The sequence below is a fragment of the Falco peregrinus genome, chromosome 7 (assembly GCF_023634155.1).
Source record: "Falco peregrinus isolate bFalPer1 chromosome 7, bFalPer1.pri, whole genome shotgun sequence".
In the NCBI taxonomy this organism is placed as follows: domain Eukaryota; kingdom Metazoa; phylum Chordata; class Aves; order Falconiformes; family Falconidae; genus Falco; species Falco peregrinus.
In genome coordinates, this window is record NC_073727.1 from 82730441 (window position 1) to 82756421 (window position 25981).

The 25981-nt window shown below is 41.4% G+C and overlaps 1 protein-coding gene across 1 annotated transcript in view; it reads left to right on the plus strand.

Moving 5' to 3' along the window:
* Nucleotides 1–220: 220 nt before the first annotated feature.
* SH3BGRL2 (SH3 domain binding glutamate rich protein like 2) overlaps nt 221–25981 on the plus strand; it is a 48316-nt gene continuing 22555 nt past the window's right edge. The window contains exons 1-2 of the mRNA XM_055809461.1: nt 221–506; nt 24118–24303. Of these exons, the coding sequence (XP_055665436.1) occupies nt 462–506; nt 24118–24303 (231 nt within the window). The 5' untranslated portion in view covers nt 221–461. The remainder of the gene's footprint in view (nt 507–24117; nt 24304–25981) is intronic.

Consider the following 25981-nt stretch of genomic DNA (forward strand, 5'->3'; position numbering starts at 1 on the left):
TGGTCATCAAGCTCTGAGGCCACCCCGACCTGTGGGCAGCGCACCTGGAGGGCGGCACAAGCCCCTTCCCAGCCCCTCGGAGGCGCACCCGGCGGGCGCTGGGGGCTCGGCGGGCTGCCCGCTACCCCCAGCCTTGCCGGTGCGGGGCGGCCGGCAGCGCGGTCCCCCGCCCGGGGAGAACTACAGCGCCCGTCGGCCCCTGCGCGCCGCCCCCACCTTTCCCGCCTCTCGCCGTTCTCGCCTGCCTCCTGTCAGCGGGGAGCCGGACCGGCGCGCCCCGGAGGGGCTGCCGCCGCGGGGGAGGGGTGCGGCGAGCGGCGGCCGCCCGCGGGGGGCAGTGGCGGCGTGGAGCGGGGCGACCTCGTCCCCGTGCCCGTCCCGCGTGGGGGAGCGGCGACCCCGCAGCCTCACTGCCCCGTCCCGTCCGGTCCCGCCGCCGCGGCGCGGCTCATGAGGTGAAGATGGTGATCCGCGTCTTCGTCGCCTCCTCCTCGGGCTCGGTGGCGGTGAGTGGGAGCGAGCGGCCGGGCGAGAGGAGGGGAGCGGGGCCGCCGCGGCCGGGACTCAGCGGCTGGGGCCGGGGACAGCGCGGGGCGAGGCTGCCCGGTGCTTGTCAGCCGCCGCTCGCCGTCCCCGCGGTTGGCGGGGCTGCCCCGCACGCCGCAGGGAGCGCAGCGCCGGCAGGGCGCGTGAGGCGCGGGTCCGCTGTGCCGGGTCCTGTGTGCGGGGGTGTGTGTGACAACTGCTGCCCCTTACCCCCCGCCTCGGGGGGCTGCCAAAGCTTAACTTGATCGTAAATTGCCTTTGGCAAACCAACCCCCTCCCCCCCCCCCCCCCCCCCCCCGAAACCGCTTTGTAGGGGACAAACATTGGGCGTGTTGAAAGGGTCCTAAAGGTGATTGAACAGGGCTAAAGTTGCCCGCTTGGGAGGGGGGGTCAGCGCCGCGGTGCAGGGGAGACCGCCCGGAGGCGTGCGGAACCGTCAGGTGCAGTGCCTCGGTGCCTGCCAGCTACTGCAGGCTTAAAAAATAAATAAAAGGGGAGCCTAGAGACAAACTTGAGGCCGCTGGCACCTCTCTGTGTTAAGAAATACTTTGGAAAAGGTACAACTCCTTTCAAACTCGGTTTTGAAAGGCATCGCTGCATCCTCTGCTTAATTAAAGCTCTTACAGCTTTCTCTTGTTGAATTAATTATGCATGTGACCTATGAATTTCCATATTTTCAAATAAAGTGACAACTTTTATTTCCGTTAAGGCAATCTGAGCATAAGCGTTCTACTGAATTTGTTCTTTAATGAGAGACATCAGAAGGGTTTAGATGTAATTGCTATTCTTTATGCTTCAGCAGTAAAGGCAGCAGCATTTTTGCATTGTGGAAGGATGTAGCGCTGTATTTTGCCATCTGAAGGGTTACCGTGTGTTTGCTTCCTTCAGCCTTTTACTGTGTGATACTAGTTTTCAGTTCAGTGGCATGGTGACAGGTATGTGTTCTGATATGTTTTGGCATTAAGTGTTGAAAATGCTTAGAGGCTGCATTACAGCTAATAAAAACTAATTATCCATTTCAGTAGCCAACTGAGTAAACATGGAGCATCTTCAGAATTCTATAATCCATGTTTATCAAGCATCCATAATATAAACATCTTCCCTGCACGGGCAGTTGGGCAATGCTGTGGTAGTGCAATATTGCTAGGTTTAGTTTCTGTTTCATGCCTCGTAGCTTGAAAAATAATGCATAGTTTTATTATTTGTGTTGTTGATAGGAGGGGAAAAGGGCTACATAATTAACTCACCCGTATCTCCAGTCTGTAAATAGGTTATTGATGGGAGTTTTTGATTTTTTTGTTTCTGCCCTGTCTCTGCCTGCAAGGTACATATCCTGCTAACAGCAGCAATGTAACCCTCTTCCCTATCTGTTAACCCAGCAAACCAAATCTGAGGCTGACAAGCAATTTAGTTTGCACATGAGTTCACTTGCTGACTTTTTCCTGGCTTGGACAAAAAGAAGATGATGTATAACACAGATAACAGTTTGCATACTGGTGATAGTCAGCTTTCTTCATCTAGACAGCAGTACATCCAAGTACAGCCTAGCCAGAGAATAGATAATGTAGTTATTGAAGGTACTGTTACACAGGACCAGAACTGTAACAACTCTCTTCTGTCAGTTTTTCTTCATCTGTGTTGTCACAGCGTTTAGGAACCTTCATTATGGGGTAGTTTCCCACTGTTCTCAGCGTCACATCACTGAGGCTTTTTTTTTGTGGGCTTTGCAGGGGGTGTCCACAATCAGGGCTAAGTGATTGAGGAAAATGATAAAGAAAAAAGTATTATCAGCTGGTTATGTGTGAATCCACGTCTTAAGAAAAAGGTGATTACTGTATTGCACATCTTTAAACAGAGGAGTCTTAAACTTATTTTAATCCTCCCAGAACTAAACGTTAGTGAAAAGAAAAAGTGTTTGGGTGATGTAATTCCTTGTTGTGTCTTCCAGCCTTCAGCACAACTACATCAGCTACTGTGCAGTGCAGGAGACGGGATGATTTCTCTGTCTAGAGAAATGAGTACCCCTTACAGATCCTAATCTATCTCCTGCTAAAAACAATGTCAGAATCCATGGTTTGATTTCTACCTGTAGGTCAGCTTGAATCAAATTGTGGGCTAGCTGTTTGTAGAGTAGATGTGGCTGAGATTAGTATCTGATCTGCTGTAATTGACCAAAAACTTCTATATGTAATATTTGCTGATAAACTAAAATCAATGTCATAGTGACGTGATTCACTTTACTGATCTCACAAGAGGTACCTTGTTAAATTACTGTATTTTAAAATGAAAAGTCTATCTAGTCTCTAGAGTAAGGTTTTAGTTTGGTGGAAATAATGAGCTAAACTCTCTGTGTATGATTCCTTCTGAAATCTTCAGAATACCAGAGTCTAGTGACGGGCATTTGGCTGAAACATTCCTGAGAAATACAGTGGTTGTGTGGTCAGCAAAGGCTTCAGTTTGCATAAATATAACTTCTCCTGGAAACTTTTAAAATATTTATTGATCCTGATACTTGTTATAATTTATTTTGTGCTAAAGAAGATAAAAATGTGTAATAGTCATACATAATTCTAAGAGTTCAGTGCATAAAATGTTTTGGGGGTCATTCTGAAAAATGACAAAAGAAATATTTGGAGTGGATGAGAAGGAACCAATAACAACATGAGCCTTCACTTCATTTGGTCTTGGACTTCTTCCTACAGCATCTTCCTCACATCTGACAGTTCTTAGAACCCTGAGACGTTAACGGTAGTAACTATTTTTTGTTGTGTGTTGTGGGTTTTTGTTTGTTTTTTTTTTAAATAAGATGTGTGAATATAGATGCCTCATGGGCTTGAAAGAGCTGACAGATACCAAAACCTAGTTGTTGCTTGAGTGGCAACATTCATCTTCAGTGTTTAGGGAAGCTGGACTGTGGGTTTACCCTGCAGGGATGCTGTAGACAAGTTACCAAGACCTCCTTGTGGGACAGGAGGAGAGAGGCATTGTGTGTATGTGTACATTTCTAAATAACCTCCTGTTGTTTTAAGCGTGCATTAGGCAGATCCAATTGAATCATAATTGGAAGCCTCTGAATAGGCAGGCATGTTTCTACAAGCTTTACCCTTTTTTACTTTTTCTGACCTGAATTTCTACTTGCCGTTGGTAAGCTATCTAGAATTCCAAGCACTTCTTTGTAGGAATGGGGAGGCAGGCTTTGCCACTCCTCCCAGATAAGGACAATCGGTATTCTTTTGTGCATAGGAGAAAGGCTACTTTAAAATTAGCATTTACTTTTTCTCCCTCAGCTGTGCTTCACCGTTTTCAGGAAATAGTTTTTGCCCTCGTTTTTCACCAAATAATTCCCAGGTGACTGTAATTTAATCTGTTTCACATTTTCGGGTCTATCAATAAAAAAATACACTTGTGTTACTGTCCTATGTATTGAGTCAGTTAAGTGGTTTTCGGTGTTTTGAAGCAGCCCTAGGTTTAACAAAAAGCTGGTAGTACGAACTAAGTAACTCTATGCCTGGAATTCCTACAGTTATCTCGGGATACCAAGCTAGGGGAGACTTCAGTCCTCTGACTGCAAGAAGACTGAAGTTCTAGTAAGGGGAATGTCATTGAAGAGCCTTCAAATAATGGAGAAACTTCAAACAACTGTCTTACTTGCACTTTTTCACCTGTGGTAATAATTTATTGTCTTGGAGCTTCATCTGTTAAGCTGAACAGATAATATAGGGGAGTTAGTTACTGAAATAATGGAACAGTGGGTGGAATCTACTCTGACTAATAAGAGATGTGAAACACCCATTTGAATTTTTGTGTGTTCACGAGATGTGACAAATACATCACTGAAATGAATTCTGTTAATGTACAAGGGCAAGTGCTGCTCAGCCACATTCTCCATGAGAACATGGGTTGGGGAGGAACAGCACCAACCCCAAAATAACAGACTTTTTTAAATGACCAAAACTTGGACTTTTACTCTTGCTACTGAAGAGAATGACAGATTTTTGTTTACTGGGAGGCTTGATGAGATAGGTGCGCTTATAATTAATTTTTTCTATGGGAAATACTGGTTTTATGAGACTAAAATTCTGGTGTTGTTTAAACATATTATGGAGGCCAAACCAGTTGGAATTTTTGTTTCCTGGAATGACTTTAAATCACAGTATAAAACATTAGAATGTCAGAATAATTAGTCATGTTTGTTTGGTTCACGTGTTGTTGGATAATGTAGTGAAGACAAATACAATGCTAGCATTCTTGAGGCTAATCTTGTGTACTAGCGATAATGATAAATTTCAGCTCCACCTTTGTTTATACAAAGTCATAGTAATTCAACATTTCTCATAGCACTTCTCAGGAAGAATGTGCTTCTTGTTGAGAGGTGTGGAACAAATAAACTTAGAATGTCACTTCTAGAATATTCACCATCAAACATGTTTTTTTGCTTCTCTGCACCCCAAAAGCACAACAGTTAAAACTGAAAGTGATTTGATTGAGTGATACAAGTGCCTTTTGTGAAAACTGTATTATTTATGGTGGTCGTTTGGAGGGATTTACAACTTGTTGCATGTGATTTATGGAAATTCAACTGCCTATGATATGAAATATTAAGCTTTGCAAATTATAAACATTAACATGATTTTAATATTAAAAGTTTGTAAAATCAGATCAGAGTAGCAGGTAAGTTAGCTTTTCAGAAATGGGACAATAATCTTTACAATTAGAATTGATCCTGCAATATTTGTATGGGAAAGAGCAGTATTTTAAATGCATAACCCAGTACTGTCTAACATCTGTCAGCATGCTGAGTGTACACCTGTTGAATTGGATCCTCAAAGCCTGATTTATGAATCTCACATGAACATATTGTGTCACTTTACCAAGTAAAGGTGGTGGTGCTTTTGGTTGTGCACCTACAAGAGTAGTGCTGTAGCAACAGCAGCAATACTGGAAGAAAAAACTTGGATCCTTGCTCAGTCACAGATCATGTTGTGTGTATCCATGTCCTGAACATTAGCAATTATATCATGTCCACAAGAGAGATCTGGGGACTTCCTGGATCTAGTCCATTTGACTGACAGAATTAGTTCCCTCATCCTTTTCTCAGATTTCTTATTGTCAGATCAGATGGCTCATCTTCATCTCTGCTGGCTTCTATTCTGTTTTGCAAGGTTCATGTGGCAGAGGGAGCCTGAGACCCTCGCTCATGACTGAATTCTGTGAGGCAAGAAGGTGAGTGCTGAGGGCTTTAGCTGTTTTTTCACCCTAAGGACCCTCTGTGGATCTAGCTCTCAAGTCTGTATTCCAAAGAAGGCTAAATTCTGATTGCATCCTCCTGTCCATATGGAGAGAACTAAGAGCCTCTGAACAGTGATTCAGGTAGCTTAAGGAACATGTTCAGGAGGGAGCTGGGTGAGCACCCTAGCCACAAGGATACAGGTAGAATTTAGACCATATGTGTATGGTATTCAGTACCCAAGTGTACCGCTCTTGCGTGCTCTAGTGCTTTTCAAATATTTACATTTCTTGTTGGCAGATAGATTATGTCAGAAATAATGCTACCGTGAGGAATATGCTTTAGACATACATAGTGTCATGAGCAGTATCCCTATTACTGATCTTTGATTACAATTGTAGCTGTAGTAAAACTTCAGAGGAGGTATTGTTCTGACTGGGTTTCTGAAGGCTGGAGTGTGTATGTTGACTCCATGTACTGACCTGCTTTGTACAGGTATATGGTTCAATGTCTTGTAACAACTATATAGTGACATTTTCATTAAAGATTAACCCTCTATTTTGAATGTATGCACATGGGTTGGAAAGAATAAAATAAGTAATAAAAGGCAACTTGTTCACTTTGAGAAGGTTTTTCCCCTCTGGTTTTCTACAGAGTACAGCAGTGGCAAAGTGCAAGTCCCTGAATGGACATACTTCACTGGTGGTGACCTATTCTCCTTCATCTTCCACCCATACCAAGCCTAGAAATTATTTTTCCTAACCTTGGTCATAGTGTCAGCCATCACAAGAGGTCACATATAACTGAATTTGATTACATTAATGGAAAAAAAATATTGAAGTAATACCTAACTTGCATGCAATTCATTAGTACAGATTACTTTTGGATTACTTATATTTGCCACATTGTTTTGTGAAATGAAAATTAATTTGGGCACGTAACTCACCTGCCTGTTTTCTAGAGGGTATAGCACAGGAGGAAAGGCAGGGAATGAAGCATATGGCATTCTTTGGTTGTCCCCACTTTGTTGTCTGGCACTAGTACAGCAACATATAAACTGCCACATTTACAGTTGCCATCGTCACATTATTCTCTGCCAACATTGCTCCTGCAGAGAGAAACTCCAGCAGAGGGGCAAGGCAGGCAGCTCTTATGGTGTAACTCACTGGGTCACTGCAACTGCTGCCTTCAGTGCTGCTGAACTGGAGATCTTGGTGCCAGCAACTTTAACCTGGTGAATTCACATTGAAAGCAGCATGTTTTCCATATGCAGAGTACTGCAGGCTCAGTGTCTGGTTTCTTGTCACTACAAAGGTTGCTCAGCCAGGGGACAATGAACTGAATTCCATTATGTTTGGAAATCACAGAACTGCTTTCCTAAAATTTGGCTGTTGTTCTGTAAACCTAGGCCAGATACTCACTTCCTCTCTAGATTTTTAATCTTTTTTTTTTTTTTCCCAAGAAGTCTGATTTGGGCAAAATGTGTTAAGCACCAGAGTGTCGGTATTTTATTTTATTTCTTTTCTTTTGAAGCCAAGTATCTTTGTAGAAAGATATTAAAAGAAGTTGTTGAATTAAGGTCACTGCTGGGCTAATGTAAATCCTGTGATCTGCAGTCATTTACTGGGATGTGGTGTCTAGTATAGTAAATTCATGTAAGATGTCATCCAAAGCTTGTTGAAATTGGTGAAAACATCTTCATTCACTGACTTTCATCCAAGCCAGGTGGCTTTCATGCTTATCATTAAACCTAAATGATGGTGTGAAAAGTTCAGGACTTATAATAATGTGTATTGTGCTAAATGATTTTGTTCATGCATTTAAACAATACAATGCTGCTGGCTCCAACTTGAAATTACTTGAGTTCTGTCTGCAAACGTAAGATGTCCTCATTAGCAGAAAGGAGAAATAGACCTCAGAATATAATCTTTTACCTAAAATGAAAGAACTAGAGATTGTTGGTAGAAGGGTTGTGTTGGACTTCTAAGCCTCTGTCTTCGGGCAAACCATAGCAAGTAAGTACCATTGCATGACTTACAGGCCACATTCTAGGCAAGAGAGCTGAATTTCCTGAATTGCCATCATTCTGGTGGACAGTAAGGCTAGAAACAAATAACTAGCTCTGCAGAGTTATGCCTCTCTTCTATTCCTGAATACTTAGCATTTTTTAAATTTAAAGACCTATAAATACAATTCAAGGAACAGTGAAGACATACCAGTAAATGTGAAAGTGTACTAATCAAAGTTACCTAATAGTACCAAAGCCCAGCAAAGATTGCCAATGTAAAGGGACAACATTTATTTGGAGTAAATGACCTTTCTTAGTTCTTAAAATACAGGATTTTTTTTAAGCTCTTATAACTGGTATATTGAATGCTCTGGTTCTAATAGTCCTGTCAAAGGTGAAGTATACTGCTGAATAAGTCCATTTCATTTGCTGTATGAATGCTATTGATTTTAATTAAAATCAAGTCTATAATGCACCATGTTTCAGTTCACCTCTGTTAGATTCTCTCTGGTAGTCTTCTGTACGATCCATCTTCCAATTTAATTATTTCAGACTGTTTATCTTTCTGTTTATCCAAAGAGGGAAATGCAGAAGAAAATAGGATTTGTGAAAAAATAGTCAGCATTTAAGGAAGTTCTTTATTGTATAAAATCAGAATTACTTTTGTCTTTAGCAGTCTGAGTGCAACTTGGAGATAAAGAATTGTCACTAAGCTGGTAACTCGGAGTGTATCATTTCACTAGCAAATACACTGAGGGCAACAGTTTCCTCACCTGCAGCCTCAAGTGCTGGCCTCCTAAGGGAGACTCACCAGAAGGAAATACTGCAATCTTTGTTTTGCTTGCAGTGTTAAAGCTTGATAAGAAGAGTAATGAACACAGAAATGCTGTAGTCCTTGCAGCCTATTCTTAGTTGAAATTTACTGTATCCAAAACCATGGGCATGGTCCAGTATGTCAGTGCTTTTTGCCAGCTTAATATTTTGGTAAGTTTTACAGAAGATAGTTAAGATTTTGCAAGTCCCTTAATTTGGTGGATTTCCTTGTTGGGGAGATGAGGGGAAACGTAGAGGCCATGGTAGTGTTTCTTACCTGCGACTGTCAGTGGAAACAGTCTGCAGTTAGCTGCAAAAGCTCGAAAGAGCTTCTCAGTTCCTCAGTAACCCATCAGATTGTTTCCTTAATCTTCTCTCCTGGGGTTGGTATGTTGTTTAGTCAGCACCCGTTGGGTGGAGAGATGGAGTCAATTCAGAAACCTAAGTCACTGTTGACTCATTTCTAAAAACAAACATCAGATTCATTTTAGTGGGACTCATGTAAGTGAGCAAAGTGTGACCTGATCTTTCAAGGAATAACTCAGAGTTGTTGGTGAACTTAAGATGCTTTGACTGGGAGGAAGGGGTGTGAGATACAAACATTGTACAGGCAACTCATTCAGCATAGCCTGTCTCATAGCAAGAAAGCATGGATAGAAAACCTGCTTTCTTGTCTTTCTTGGGCGTTAGGCCTCCAGCTATGAAGTATTTTGGGGTGAAATCTTTTGGCACGAAGGAAGGAGGGTAACTGTCTTACTAGCTGATTAATAAAGAGATGCTCTTAGGAGATGCAGGTTATTCAGTGACTCATGTTAATCATCAATATCAGTGTGCTTTTCTGTTGTTGCCCACCTCCCTTGGGTAGGTTAGAGCTTGTCTTGACAGTTAAGACTTCCAGGTTTTGTTGTTGTTGGTTTTGTTCTTTTACCTCTGGATAACTAGCCTGGGAGGTGGTGGAATCACCATCCCTAGATGAATTCAAAAAATGAGTAGATGTGGTGCTTAGAGGGGTGGTTCAGTGGTGGACTTGGCAGTCCTTGGTTAACAGTAAGACTTGATGGTCTTAAAGGTCTTTTCTAATCTAAATGATTCTATGAACTAACCCTTGCCATTCCTAGTAAGATGAGGTGGAAAACTGCAAGGTGTTTCTCATTTTACTGTAAGGAATAAACTTGCAGAAGTTAATGCCTGGGAGTGACCTTTGCATATGTATCAACCTGCCTGTTTTTTTTAAATATAGATACATAGATGTGCATTTTTGCATACACACATATCTTTATATATATAGTGTGTATGTTATGTCTGATTATATCTCTGCATATGTGCATGTGTATGTTTCTCAACCTTGGAATCACTGGTAGATGTTAATTATCACTGGTAAAAATAAACCACTGATTTTTTGCAACCCCAGAAAACAAATAAAGATAACATCCTGGTGCCTCACCTTGATTGCTCAAGAAATGTCAGCATCTGCTGGGGTCCTGTCAAAAATGACTGCTACTTTGAGTGGCTAGACCTTACAGAATTGTAACCATGGATGTCTCTCTTCTGTGTAAGCTAGAGTGCTAAAATCATGGTGCTTGCTCAGCTGTCTCTCTTATTCCATGTGTCTCGCCTACACTTCACATTTTTCCTTCTGTAAGTTATTTCAAATAATGAGGTGCTTACAAAACATCATAATAGTTATACCAGTCTAAAATATCCACCAATGTAATTGGCTGATGGGGACTTAAGAGTGGCATAAATATTTCCCTTCCTACCTAGGAAACGGGTAACATCAGTGTAAACAATGTTATGAAGATTTTTATCTTAGAGCTCTGACAGGGCTAGCTGTGATGGTTGAAGACCTCACTGCTGATAACTTCAAAATTGCTCTTCTGCCTGTTGCAGGGCTTCAGGATAGAATGTGTGCCTGCATCCTGGCCTCTTCGGTTGCAGCCTTGTGTGTTTGCCTTCATGGGTGCTCATGGTTGTCTACTAAATACCTTGGACTGTGAAACTGGCCATCTGCAGCACTAGGACATGTCCAGTTTTGCCACTGTTGCAGGAGTGATGATACTTTTGGCAAGCTTTTGCTTGTGACAAAGTGTTAAATAGCCAGTTTGTGGCTCAGAACTTAGCGTTTCATGGGATTGCTCTGCAGCAAACTGCCAGCAGGGTTACCCTCAGAGCTTCTGTTTGTAGGCAGAGCCCTGAAACCATGAACTTCTACTCCGTATTAAATGCAAATCAAAATGTGATTGTGTATGTTCCTTTCACACATGCTGATAAGTTTTTCCTGTTGTTTTTTGGCTTTTTATGCTTTTACAATAAGTCAAAACTTTGTTTACATTCACATGCTAGGAGATACGGCCTGTTATGATCCTTTTCACCAATCTGCTATCTAACACAAGTCCTTTGAATTCATTGGATAGATCCCAGTTGAAGCAAGAGAATGTGACTCAGAAAACAAATTAATCAGAATTTAATGGTGGAAGTTCCATCACAGCTTTCACAAATTTGTTTTGCTTCCTGACATTTCCATGCGCTGCAGAGAATGATACCAGGTATTATCTGTGCTATTAAAACCTTTATGTGTGATTATTTAGAACAATTTAATAGTAACATTAAAAATCAATTAAAGACTGATTTCTTAATCATGGAATTTGGGTCTGTGTTTTTCAGAGAAAAGCAAGTGAAGTTTTGTGTGTCTTCATTTGAAAGAAAGCTTCCTTTGATCTGATGAACAATAGAGCATCAGCAAATGAAACCTGTCATTACATTGCTGCAGGGTTAGTGAAATTATCAACCCTGTCTAACTTAAAGAAACACAATTCAATTATGCATTAAACCTTTGATCTGGCTCTGCATCTCCTAGGGTCAGACAATTTTCCTGAAGCATCTCTAAATGAGTGATCTGATATGTTTATATAGAAGCAGAGACAGGTGTGGTATCACATTCTTCAGTAGGAACCTGCTAGGAAGCTAAAATTAGTTAAAAGGAGATACAAAACTAGTCGTTGATCAGAGAAGACAGCTTCCACAAAGTCCCTGATGTGCAAACAGTCCCTTCCTACTTGGTGAAACTGGCTTGCCTGCAGCAAGATCTGTTTTCTAGGTTCTCAGCACCAGGCCCCAGGGGAGTCTGAAAATCTATGGGTTTATTCAGTATGGTATTCAGTGATACCTTTGGCTATGTGGAGGTGACTCTTGTTGACCTTGCAGGAGATGTATCTGAAATTTATGGGATAATAATCAGATGGCTGCTGTGTTTGGGGATGCAGCTAGTCACTAAGAAAGGGGGCTGCAGATGTATAGAAGAAAAGGCAATTTGCAGATACAGAGCTGCAAGAACACACAAGCTACACAGCTATAGTTGCATTTGTTGAAAGAGAAATAACATTGACATTTGTTAATAAAGTTGGAAGCCTCGTTCTGCTCTCAGTTGAGTCAAAGTAATTTTGTTATTGATCTGAATAACAGCAGTGGCAGTCAGCCCTGGTTTAGAGAGTGGTACCAACAAAATCCATCATCCTAGCCTTACAAAAACATACTGATAGAACTTGGCAGTAATATAGTCCAATTTTATCTGAAACATGACATTTGTCTAGAGCCACAAATGCATTTTTATGTTGCTGTTTCATATACTGCTGGGAAAACCTGTAAATACCTGTAAAAACTTGGCACAACAAATTCTGAATGACTTGCACTGCTGTTATGCTGTTAAAGTGCATTGTCAGGGGTGTGTATATCTGTAGTTGGCAGAATGACACATCTGTGCTGTGTGGATAGTAGCTGTCAGGAGAAAAGAGTGAAAGTATTGACAACTTTATTTCACAAACTTGTTTTTCAAGATTTTTGGAGTATTTTGGAATCGGAGTATCTCTGATACTTGAGAATGAGAAAAGAAATAAATGCAAGCATAGTCCTTTAGGGAAAGGCTGGATGTTTTTTCCAAGTATCCAAGGGATCTTATCATTCTCTCAAATTCATGGAGAGGGATTAGTAGCTGCGTGTGAGAAATATGGATTTGCCCGTTTGGTTATGTGAGAACAAGGTTCTCCATGAAACCCAGTATGCTACTGCTAGACTAGGCAGTACTGCAGTCTTGGAGCTTGCTTTAATGTCACTTAAAAACTCTACCATACTTTCAGGAGACTGCTGCATATGGCATCTTGTGGCTCCACATTCTTGTTCAACTAACTCTTATTTCAGAAATAGCTGGAGCTGCAGTTGGGTGTATCTGGTTGTTGGGCTGTGGGTTCTAAGTGACACAGTACAGAGGGTGAAGCCTCACCGGTAAGGTAGGAAATGGCCAGAGGGACTTAACATCTTGAGCTAACAGAACTGAGACTCCATCCAGACAAAATAAGGCTAATTATTTATTACATTTCATGGGCTTCTAGGTGGTTTTTTTTTTCCATTCTAATAGATAAATATTCCTATGCCACTGGGTTTTGATGTTTAAAGCTAATGAGAAGGGAGAAACATGACCTATTTTTTCTTAGTGCCAAGAAATTTGCTTTTATATCTCATTTGCAGTAAGTACAGAAAATACAGCTGGGGTTGCTTTATTCATTGTGACAAAACAATGTGACTGATAAATACATAGAAATAGTTCACAACATTTTCAGTGCTCTGCTGACTCACCATGTGACAAAAAAAAGACAATTGTGTGTTTTCATCTTAAAAGTTTAGGTGATAAACATGTTACATAACAGGAAATGTGTGTGAATTTCTTATTAGGGGAATTATTTTTTTGTTGGTTTTAAACTTTCATTTTTCTTCATGGAATTTAGAATATTTCATTTGGAAGGGACCTACAATGATTACCTAGTCCAACTCCCTGACCACTAAAGGGCTGACCAAAAGTTAAAGCATGGTATTAATGGCATTGTCCAAATACTTCAAATACTGACAGGCTTGGGCCATCAGCCACCTCTCTAGGAAGCCTGTTGCAGTGTGTGAACACCCTGTAAAGAAATGTTTCCTAAGGTCAAGTTTGAACTTCCCCTGACACACCTATCATGCATCCTATCACGGGATCCCAGGGAGAAGAGATCAGCACCTCCCTCTCTGCTTCCCCTCCTCAGGTAGCTGTGGACAGCAATCAGGCCACCCCTCAGCCTGCTTTTCTGCTAACTAGACAAACCCAGAGTCCTCAGCCACCCCTCACAGATCATTCCTTCCAGCCCTTTCACCAGCTTTGTTGCCCTCCTCTGGACGCATTCAAGAATCTTAATTCCCTTAAGTGGCGGGGCCCAGAACTGTGCACTGTAGTCAAGGTGAGGCCATACGGATGCTGAATGCAGCAGGTTAAACACCTCTTTGGACTGGCGGGTTACGCTGTGTTGGATGCACCCCAGGGTCCAGGTTGCCCTCCTGGCTGCCAGGGCACGCTGCTGACTCATACGAGTATTGTGTAGCTTAGGTGAGTGCACAGTGGGGTGGACTGAGGACTGGCTGGCTGGCTGAGCTCACAGGGTTGTGGTCAGTGGTGCAAAGTCCAGCTGGAGGCCTGTAGCCAGCGGTGTGCCCCAGGGGTCAGAGCTGGGTCCAGTTCTGTTCAACTTAGTCATCAATGACCTGGATGGAGGGAGAGAGCGCACCCTCAGCAGGTTTGCTGATGGTACAGAGCTGGGAGGAGTGGCTGACACACCAGGAGGCTGCGCTGCCATTCAGTGACACCTGGGCAGGCTGGAGAGCTGGGAGGAGAGGAACCTAATGAAGCTCAACAAAGGCAAGTGTAAGGTCCTGCACCTGGGGAGGGACAACCCCATGCACCAGCACAGGCCAGGGGTGACCTGCTGGAAGGCAGCTCTGCGGAGAAGGGCCTGGGGGTTCTGGGGGACAGTGAGTTGACCAGCAGTGTGTCCTGGTGGCCAAGAAGGCCAGTGGCACCCTGGGGTGCATTAGGAGCAGCGTGGCCAGCAGGTCACGGGAGGTTGTCCCCCACCTCTGTTCTGCCCTGGTGAGGCTGCACCTGGAGCCCCTGTCCAGTTCTGGGCTCCCCAGTTCAAGAGAGACAGGGAACTGCTGGAGAGGGCCCAGCGGGGGGCTATGAAGATGGTGAGGTGACTGGAGCATCTCCCTTGTGAGGAAAGGCTGAGAGAGCCGGGGCTGCATAGCCTGGAGAAGAGAAGAGTGAGGGGGGATCTTATCAATGTTTACAAATATCTTAAGGGTGAATTCAAGAGGACGGGGCCAGGCTCCTTTCAGTGGTGCCCAGTGACAGGGCAACAGGCAATGGGCACAAACTGCAACACAAGAAGTTCCACCTGAATATGAGGAAGAACTTCTGTACCTTGATGTTGACAGAGCACTGGGACAGGCTGCCCAGAGAGGCTGTGGGTCTCCTTCTCCGCAGACATTCAAAACCTGCCTGGATGCGATTCTGTGCCACCTGCTCTATGAGAGCCTGCTTTAGCAGGGGGCTGGACTAGATGATCTCCAGAGGTCCCTTCCAACCCTGCCCCTGCTGTGATTCTGTGATGACAGCAAGGTGGAAGGAATATTTTTTCCCAAAACCTGCTGATAAAACCACTCTCTTCATAAAATCCTTTTTAAAGAATTACCAAATATTTAACACACTTTAAGGAAATAAACAAAACATAGTTATCATGTTCTTCTTCCTGCCACAAAATCATAGTTCTGCCAAGCAAGCTTGATGCACATTAACAAAGTGCTATCTGCGTAACCCTGCAGCTTTTCAGCTATAGCAGTATGGGACATCCACATGCAAGACACAAAACAATTCCCTGCTCTCCTAACTTTGAAGGAGGAATGGTGAGATTCAAAGATCAACTTTCTGTTCATCTCTGCAGGACTGAGTACTGAGTTTCCAATAGCTCAGAACCTGACAGTTCTCAACTACCTTGCTGAACTGGGGATTTAATGGGTAACAAAGGATATTCTTCAGAGTCAAATAACTTAGAGAAATAAAAAATACATATAAAAAAACGTAATACAGAATACAGATCAGAGAAAAACTTGCATTTAATTAGGAGGTACTAAAGAGTAGCTGAATTAATAAGGGTTGCAGTTATCATACTTGTGGTTTTTTGCGTAGTGTGTATTTTGAAAAGGAAGATAGATTTTGCTTGTTGAAAGGGTGTCTTCCACAATGTAGAATGCTTGCTATAAATATGCCAGTTTGACAAAAGAGAGTAGTACGAGGAAGAGTTAAATGTAGAATGCTAAACAGGAGATTTAAATTATTCTCTGGCATCTTTGAGAGATTTCTGTTAGCAAAATGCATGAAAATAACACCTTTTTAACTCTCTTGAATCACTGAAACATATGGTAAATTACAAACAAAAACATCTATCTATTGAAAGAAGCTAGCTGCCAGCTAGGTTTTGAATTCTTAGTCTTTTGAAATGAATTATTCTAGTCCTGCAGGATGGTTCCATCAGGAGAAGTTTTTGATAGTTGAGGATATTTTTTATGAATCCCTGAGGTCTTCCAAACTGCTCAAAGTTTCTCTTGTCTTTTGTGCTAGCCGCTAGGATCCCTGATCTTGTTTGGGGAAAAAAAAAATCCTAGCACAAAATTCTAATAATTTTGTAACTTCTTGTCTTGCTGTTGGCTGAGATGTTTTAAAAAAAAGACCAAGTTACCAGCATGTTCTGGTAATCTGCCTGCTGGTTTAGCTAGAGGCCCAGCTGAAGAACCAGTATGTCTTCCCAGTGTCCTCATAAGAAAATACCTACTAGGAAAGATCCTGTATCTGTTGTGCAAATATTGTTTAAAGTGTGCATTCTGTCAAAGAGAAATGTACAAGTTTTCAGGAGAGTGTAATTCCACAGAATGGAGTTCTTCCTGTAGGTTATGATCCAAACTGGCAAGTTTTGCAAGCTTCCCTACTAGAACCACCAACCGTGCATCCTGACCTTCAATCTGGCAGTCACCTGCTGCTTGCCAGGCTAGGCTGGGAGTCCTCTGGCTACATTTTTCAGTCTGCATGCAGTCCTCTGGCTTTTAGTCTGTCAAGGTCTCTCTGATTTGGAGCTGCCTGCCTGGACACTCAGTGGGACTTCCATGTTCTGTTTCAGTTCCTGTTGCAAAGTCTTCCGGGTTTCATTTTGTTTTAGCCATTTTTTATTTCCACAAGCAATTCTGTTGTTTTGGTTTCACATTGGTGCAACGGAATGCACATTCACATCATTAATTGGAAGATAGATCCAGCTTCAATTGTATTCTTACTCTTTTGATGGAAAGTAATAAACCAAGATTTGGGTCTCATAGTTTCCTCCAGTCCATCAGAGACTCACACCTAAGTGGATTTTTGACACTGTAGGAACACATTGTTCCTGCTGCAAGAAGAAAATGATGATAGAATCACTTTATTTGTGTACAGCATTGGCAAGTCTTGTTTCCTGAAATACAGAAGAAATCAAAAGAACTAGACTGGGGAGCGACTTTAGAGGCTTTCTCAGCTGCATGCAGCTTGAAGGCAGCCGGCATGTCACTGCCTATAGGTGATATTTCCATAGAACCTTCTCTTTTTCCTTTCTTGGTCTTTCCCTTTTTTCTGTTTGTTTTATTTCTGTCTCTCCTTTTCCCTTTAAGCTTGCTTGAAATAATACCAAGTAGCCTGAGCAAACTCTTACCATCTCTTGTTTTGCGCAGATAGATGTATTCGTACTTGCTAAAGACTCTTTCGTGTTTCTGAGTGGTTACCTTCTTACTTGCACAGAGAACAATGGTTTCTTTCAAACTGTCCTAAAAAAGAAACTTTTCCCTTCAGCTTGTAATAGACATACATATGCAGAAACAGATTTAAATGCATTTTATTATAATGCAACATCTGACAAGGAAAATACGAGGTTAGCAGGCATTGGGCATTGAACAGTTTACTGTCTTCTGTAGCTTTATAAAAAATGAAAATAATTTTTTCCTTTGCTGACTGCTTGTGATTAGCAGTCTTTTAAAAAACAAACCTGGCTCAAATTTTAATTGCATTTCTTAAATACTGGACTCTTTCAAAGGTACAATACATGTATTGCAGAGGTAAAGGTGTGCAGATTGCCAGGCTAAGAGGTGTCTCAGCAGCTCCCAGGGACCTGCAAATTTACTTTGCATAAAGCTGAACAGATTGCCCTCCCAGTTCAATAGAGTATTTCATACGGTGTGTCCTTAATTATGTCTCTGTATGCAAGCAGAAGATTGCTTCTAGCAGGAGACCAGGGCAGTACAAGCCGCATGTGGCTGCTGTTCAGGGACTGTTCTACTTCTTTTCAGATTGAAAAGTTCTGTGGTCCGTTTTTAGAATAATGAAAAATTTTCTTGAGGATGAAGCATAGAATGTGGTTTTAGCTATTTGGAGGTCTGTTCTGAAAAGATTGTATTTTCCTTCTCTCACATGTAATGCGTATTTGCTACAGCAGGTAGCCACTTTACCTTTGGGAATAGTTATGCAATGCTGATTTTTTTTAATTTTTATTTTAAAAATTTCTTCGTTATTACCCTCCTTCACCTTACTACAGCTTCTCATCTCCTTTTTCCCTATGTACATAGCTGAATTGTATTTTCCTGTGCCAAGAACAATGAATTAATTACATGCACCTTTGTAAAGGTCTGTCACAGCACTGCCATCTCTCTGCAATGAAAATTGCTAGAGGTCAGTTGTGATCTCCCTTCCTAAGTCACACAAAGAAGGAGAAATTTGGCAGAAAGTCTGTGTTGCTACAGGTTGCAAATGTAACAGGACCATGAGGATTTTCATGTCAGCCTTGGGAGTGTGTGAGATTGTTTTTCTTTGTTTCCGTATGAAAGCAGAAACAGTGGAAATAGAAGAAAAGAACACAGATGTTGCTTAGTGTGTTTATAAGAGGCATTGCCTCCTCCGTGTTTTTCTGAGGAAGGTATGTGTAGGTTTGCAGTTCACACTTTTTAGAGTTCTGTTCATTTGATGTAGTTAGGGCTTGCATTTCTTTGCTAGAGCGTAGTATCTCCTTATTATCTGGGAGTATGTGTTAAGCCTCATCTGTATGAGAAGCGAAGATTAGTAATCTTCTGCAGTAACTGTATTACATCTGCATTTTACACTGCAACAGTCCCTTTGGTTATGTTTGCATGACTTGTAAAGGCAGAGGCTCCCGTTTGATATTTGCAGCTGTGGGAGTGAGCTGGAGCTTGTGTTTATGTAACACAAATGCTGTTTATGCAGTTCATATTTCAAATAATGTGTAGCTGATCATGGTTCAGTTTCTGCTGAGCCATTTTCTTAGAGTGTGGTTTTGCTATTGATTTAAACTGGTGAGGTTGTGGTGCTGACATTATTGATGCTCCTCTTGTTCCGTTGGTTCCTGCATTATGCTTGTGCAAGGAGGGCTGCAGGAGCTGCTTGGCAGGAGGGTGGAACGGTGTCATAGCTGTATTGTCAAACTGCACCCTAAAGGTGCCCCTGCCAAATGCAGTACATTCAGTTTTCAGCTGAGTCAGCGAGTGGATAACGTGGCTGCTGCAGTTTTGGAGTAAGGGCAGGCATCAGGAAAGATTAACTAGATGGAAAGGGAAGGAAGGAAACCAGCAGGACCACCTCCCTCTTTAGAGGCACAGGTCTAGATAGACATATGCCAGTCTGCGAAACAAATCTTTGAGGTGGACTTAGGTATGCATTCTGGTTTGGTTTTTGAAATATTGACTTCCAAAATGTGTGTGTGGTCTGACAAGCCAGATCAGAAGATACTAATCATAAGGCCTTTTTCTCACCATGAGTGTCTGAGTATTTTTAGGTGGATTTTGTGTTAGAAAGCAGGCTGTTTGTTCTCACGATCTGTCTGGAATGAGCAGACAGTTCAGTTTAGGCTTTTGGTCCCTTCAGTTCCAGGATGAAGAAGCTGTAGGACAGTCAGTGCTGTACATCTCACTCACCAGATGATGCAGTGAATGGTACCTGCTGTCATTCCCTCCACTTGCAGGTAGGGCTGAAACCCAGGGAATTCCTTATCTCTAGAAGGTGGGGGGTTAGGGTCCAGAGCAGATCACCAGTCCAGGCACCAGACACACAACAACATGCCTGCTGACACTGTGAAAAGGCTTGAAACTGGGAATGCTTCTGCTTTGTCCCATTTCTATTAACTGGGCTAATGAAATAAGGCAGAGAAGTTCTCTTTAATCATGGTTATTTCACAGTTCCTATTAATACTGCTACTTGAGTCATCTTGCCTGTGTTAATTTACCTTATCTGGGTTAGATAAATCCTGACTAGTGAGATTTTTGTAACATATTGAATATCTTGGTTAAAATAATATAGAATAATGAAATGCTGTTGCAATTTAGTAATGGAGACGCCGCATGGTATGCTCCTCTGGGTCAGCAGCTTTCAGTAGGCAAGCCATTCTAGTACAGAAAATCTTCTGAAACAGGAAGCATAGAGAGGGAAAAAGGAAGGAAATTGTGACCTGGCATGGGAAGGCATGAGAGGCTTCCAGGGAATTCGAGCTACATGATGTGATCTGATTTTGCTAAACTTCTGCTCCAGTCTGGACATGATTTATGACCATAACATCCTCATTTTGTCATTCTGCTGTTAAACAAGCAATAGTATTTCTCTTGTTACTGGAGATCGCTGTTCAGGTTAGCTGGGAGATCTGTTTCTTCACTATATTAGTTGTATCAGAAACAGAAATCTTGTAACAGAACCATTTTCAGTGTAGCCAAAAATATAACAGTTAAGTGGCTGAAAGCTGGAAGTGAGGCGAATTCTGAACAGATGCAAGCAAGTATTTTAAGTCAAGGCAGTTAATTAACTGTGGGAACAATTTACAAAGACTAGCAGAGTCTCTGTTATTATCAGTTCAGGAATGGAGTTTATGGGGAAAAAAACCCTAAAGAAACTCTTTACTCCTAAGAGGAATTAATTCAGGGATGCTAAAGGTCAGAACAGATAATCCCGGTGGTCCCACCTGGCCAGGCCTGAGTATGTCTTGCAAGTATTTCTCCAGAGCAGTCCAAAAGTGTATCCTCCTGTTACCTGTTGCAAATCAGTATAAAGAAATGAAAACTAGGGCACAAAGACAAGATACTTTAGCTATGATAGACTTTATAAATCAGGCTACTGAGTAATTGATTAACTCGTTTTAGCATTTTGTATATTAAAGTGGACATCCTATTTTTGCTGCTTTTTAATCCTAATAAGGCGACCAGCTCTAAATAGCAGGATGAAATGGAGATGTTTCTGGGGATTTTTTCCTGTCTTCCTTTTGTGAATAGAAGTACAGATTAACAGTAAAACCAAACCCAGAGAAATGATGTTCAGAAAACAATCACCCAGCTAAAAATATGGGAGACAAGCATCAGATTATAGTAGTAGATTATTAGCTCTATCAGTTTTTTCTTCACCTCGTTAAAGATAGATTACAATCATATTATGTAAAGATTTTCCTCTGAAACTTCACAATGTATATATATTTTGATGGTGTATCTTGCAGTGTCTTCCAATGTGCTGAAATGTATTAAAACCAAAATATTTTGATGCCGAAGCAGTCTGTCCTGTAAGAATATGGATGCTTACCCACAAAATACGTATGAGTAGCAACACACCAAGTTTTTCTGAACATGGTACCTCTGATTATGTAACTACTCTTTTCAGGTTTCTTTCAGTTGTGCCACACTCTGGAAACCTCAGAAGCAGCAAGATACAAGGCCAAGTTTCACAAAGAGGTCTGAAGTATCCACCTGCATAGTCTGTCAAATAAGGATCATTTTTCTCCGATGAGCTCTTGACAGGAGCTCAGATCCTCTGCATAGGCTAGTGAGGAAGGGAGAACTGACACTGCTCTTTGACCCATGCTATCTTTGCTCAGTGTTTCATTTGGTTGAATACTGGAAGTTTTTAGAGCTCAGGGTAACCACAGATGAGAGCTGCCGGCAGGATTGTGAGGCTGACGCACTCCTGCGACACAGATCCAGTTGTAGAGGAAGACAAAGGTCCTGTGGTTTTCTTGGGGAATAATCAGCTGGCTTCTGTTGTGGCAGATGCTCTGAACATCCATCTTAAACAAGAAGGCATAATTTAATAGGATTTCAAATGTAACTAATGCTCTAGTTTCAGTTTGCAGGCTTGAACAAAATCACTTGGGGGAGGTGAAGATGCTACATTTTTGGCTAAAAAATGTCAGGGCATTTTGTTTAAATTTATGCAGCTGGCACATCCACAGCTGTTAATTCATGCAGATGTCATGTGGAGAATTGCAAGGCTTCTGACTAAAAAAAAAAACCACCACAATTTATTTCTCTTCAACATCTTAATTAGTTTTATAAAAATAAAAAGGAGACATTAGGAAATGTGAGTTTGTGGGAGAATTCTCATGGCGTGAACAGTAAAATATTAGGGATCTGATTAAATCTAAGTTGCAGTTAAACTTGTGTCCATTGTACAGACTTCTGGAAGGCAGCAGATGAAAATGGGTACATGTGGATACATGTGTATGTGGCCTGGGCCTGAGCAACGGAGCGCTCTGGTACTATGAAACTGATAGTAGAATGGTACCAGCACAGACAGCTTTGGCCAAGGCTAACTTCCAGTCTCACAACAATTTGTGGCCGTGATTTAGATGTTGCAGCATGCCATGGATCGTTCCCAATGTACAGTTTCTATGCATCCAGTCTCAGAGGCTGCAGGTTTAATAGACTTGGCCAAATTATGCCCTTTGGCCTCTGGGCCGAGCAGGCTGGCCCACGCACTGTGTGGTTTGCTGGTTGCTCTGACCAGTGCAGGAGGGAATTCATGTCGGTTTTAGCAGTACTCCACTATAACGAAATAATCCATCCCACACATCATTTGAGATGTCTCATTTCTGTTTGAACAAATACTATTTGTGTTAAGAAAATTTCAGTCTGTCTCTTTTGGGCCTCTTTTGTAGCTTTTTTTAGTGAAAGATAGAGGAAAGTATTTTCATCTTTCACTTCTACACTGACAATAGAATTGTCTTTGCAGTTTTTAGGGGGATAGTAAAAGGCACATTGTCTTTGGTACCAGCAGTGATGATGATGTGGTAATTTTGCTGATGTTGGTAATGTGTTATTTGCACAAAATTTTAGGAGCTGCTTTCTGTATGAAAAAGTGATCCTTTCACATATGCCTAAAAAAACCCACCAGTGTATGTAAGAAAAGGAAAAAGAGTTAAGCACTGAAACACAAGCTTATTATGCAGCCCACTTCTTAAGAAAGACAGCAATCATTTAAAAGCTTTACCTTTGTGGTTTCCTGGGATAGCTACCGACTTATTTCAAGAAAACAATGATTCCATCAGTCTTACCTCCAACAGTTATGTACTTTTGTGGTACATTTAGATAGACAGACTGTGCTGTGCGACAAGAACAACTAGCACATGCACTTTAAAAATCCCGAGATTTCCACATAGTATCTAGGTCATATGATACCCACAGGCATGATTCATCCACCTGGGCTTTATGCCAGTCAGCAACTGCATGGATCTGACACTTCAGGAATACTGTAAAATTATTAAAGCTGTAATTTTTTTGTTCAAATAACACTGTTGATGATAGCTGTAAAAAATACAGCATATAATTTATAGTTCCTTTCTGAAAGATTTAATTTCATTAAGTAGATGTAAAAAGCACAGTATGGACTGAAGAGAATGCAGAGCAGGCCTAGTTGAATGAGCCCAGATAGCTTTCCTTGGCCCTACAGACTTTAATTTCAGAGGTTGCTGTCTTGATGTAAAGCCCTATTCGAGGCAGAAGTAGTCTTCACCTGAGTGTATCTGGTCGAAGCCCAGATAGCTGTTAAGGGTTGATCTTAGCTACAATGAGCTAAAACCTGCCAGTGTTCTGCCTGTGTTAGGCTTTTGTATACAGATGATAATCTCTTCGAGGGGCAGAAACCCCATACATTTAGTACAAACGTTGTGCATTTTTTTTTTCTTTGCAATGAAGTTAATTTTCAAGAGATGAGATCATGTTTATTTTTAGGAATGTCTATTATGCAGACAGACACTTAATTAAAGATTCCACAAGCCTTGCTCAGGGAACTTTGAGCTGCATTTGAAAAATGTGTAGGTGCTTAGGAAAACAGAAATGTGTGTAGCTGGGGTGGTTTCTTTCAGATGTACTGACATGTTTATCTCAATGAACACTTACAGGAGTAGATGCTTCTGAGAGTTGCCACGTTGCTTACCTTGCATTTCTAGGTGCCTGTGTACTTAAAAAATGCAGCCCCTAATGACTTTGAAAACCAGCTGCCTCTTTTAACTTGAGCTTCTGAAGAGTCCCAAGCAGGTTATTTTTTTTTTAAAGCATCTTTAGAGGGTAAAGGCTGAAATTCCCATAATTGAATTTAAGAGGCAGCTTGGTAGAAAGGAGATGAAGAAGTATAACCTTTGCCAACTTGTAAAGAAACAGCAGTATTTAACTTTTATGAACTTAAACCTGAAAAACATATTTTATCCTTTGTCCTTCTGAGTTTGTGACTTCCCATCCCATGAAAGTGGAATGTTTTCAGGTTTGTAAGCATGTCTGGGTTATGGTAGACTTGCTCTGAGTATTGGTGGTTTTTTTTCTTTCTTTCATCTAGATAAAGAAGAGGCAACAAGATGTGGTGAGGTTTCTGGAAGCCAATCGCATAGAGTTTGAAGAAGTGGATATCACAATGTCAGAGGAGAAAAGACAATGGATGTATAAAAATATTCCTGAGGATAGGCAGCCCGCGCAAGGCAATCCACTGCCACCACAGATATTCAGTGATGATCAGTACTGTGGAGTAAGTAGCTGTTACGGTTGTCAACGGATGATATATTAATATACCCTGTTGGCCATTTAAAAAGCTGGGACTTGCTGTTGAGCTTTCTCTAGTAGAATCTGAATTAATGGTGACAGTTTGGGATGATAGGATCAGGTAATGAGCATACAGTGAAAATTCAGATTGTTCATCTGTAAATCCTAAGGTTGTCTTCAGCTAGTGGACTCCCTCCACAAATGTAGGAATTTGTAATGTTACATGCTTCATGTACAACCTCTTCATGGTCAAGTCCCTTGTGAGACCACTGTAAGCTGGGGATTTATGGTTTTCTTGCTACTTGGGTCTAGTCTATGCATAAAGATTCAGAAAGAAATCTTTGGCACAGTAAATGAGAACATTGGCTAGATTGAGTTACATTGTCATTTGTAATTAAGCTCCTCTGCTGCTGTCGTCGTGTAAGTTTCATTTATGCTTAGAGAGCCTTTATGCGATCAGACTCTCTGGGATAAATGAAAACTGTTTTCTCTTTGAATTGTAGAATAGTTTTATTTTTCCCCGAAGTAAAGCAGCTTGAGACTTGTCTCTGCCAGCCTCAACAGTGCTGTAATGAAGGTAAATCTGGCTGATGGATCATTCAGATCTGCTGAGAACCTGTGAAATGAGTGTGATTTTTAGCTTATGGTGGATCCTCTGCAACAAACAGACTGGGTATGATGCAGCAGCTAACTAGCTTCCTAAAGTGAGGTATTTAACACCCCTCCCCTATGCTTTGTATTGGCCTTACTTGTTTACCTCAGCACTCTCACTCGTATCTGCCTACTTCCAGATAAGAAATGTCAAAGAAATATATGTGGGACTTGGAAGGGATTTTGACTGTCACTTGTGAAGTAGCCCCTCACTTACAAATAACAGTTACGTTGTTCTGTGTGATTTTAGTTTGCCTGGGAAATAGAGTGTTGGAAGCAGTTGTTTCTTACCCTTTCAGCTTGTCTTTATAGCATGTTTTAATCTAGTCTTAGAAATTTCTGTTTGGAATTAGCAAGGAAGAGGATGTCATGCAACATGTGAGATGATCTCATTAATCTGTCTGCTCATCTGATAGCTGTTTTGGCTGAGCAGAGTTAATCCTATTACTAGGCCTCACTGTCTGCATGAACATCTTTAAAGAGCAAACATGCTTTGAAAGAAGCTATTTTCCAGGTTGAAGGAAGAAGCATGTGCAGGATCTCCAACGTTCATCAGCCTGCTGTATTGGTTGGTGAAGTTCTTAGGTAATAGAGTGGGTCAAAAGATTAGGCAGGAGGCAAACGGGGTCAGTGCTGGAAAGGGGGTTAAAATATCACAGTTAGATGAAGTCAGCAGACACTGCAGATCTTGTTTCTCATTGTCATTTCCACATCGTTTTCGTAAGTTTATCTTGATACAAATAACTTAAAAAAAAAAAAAAAAAAAGCTTTTAAATAACTTAAACGATACCCACCAAGTTTTCTGTGAATTGATTGGTGAAAATCGTAGCTTATCATTCCTGATTTGTGTCCAGGCAATTTCTAATCCTATTTACTCTATTAAAAAACACCGGTATTTTGCCTGCCAGTTCTAGTCTCACCAGGAAAACTGCCTATGTACTTATTGTGGCTTATACATTGTTACTGACAATATAGATTTACTTACTTAAAATATGAACTGGTCAGATTCATTG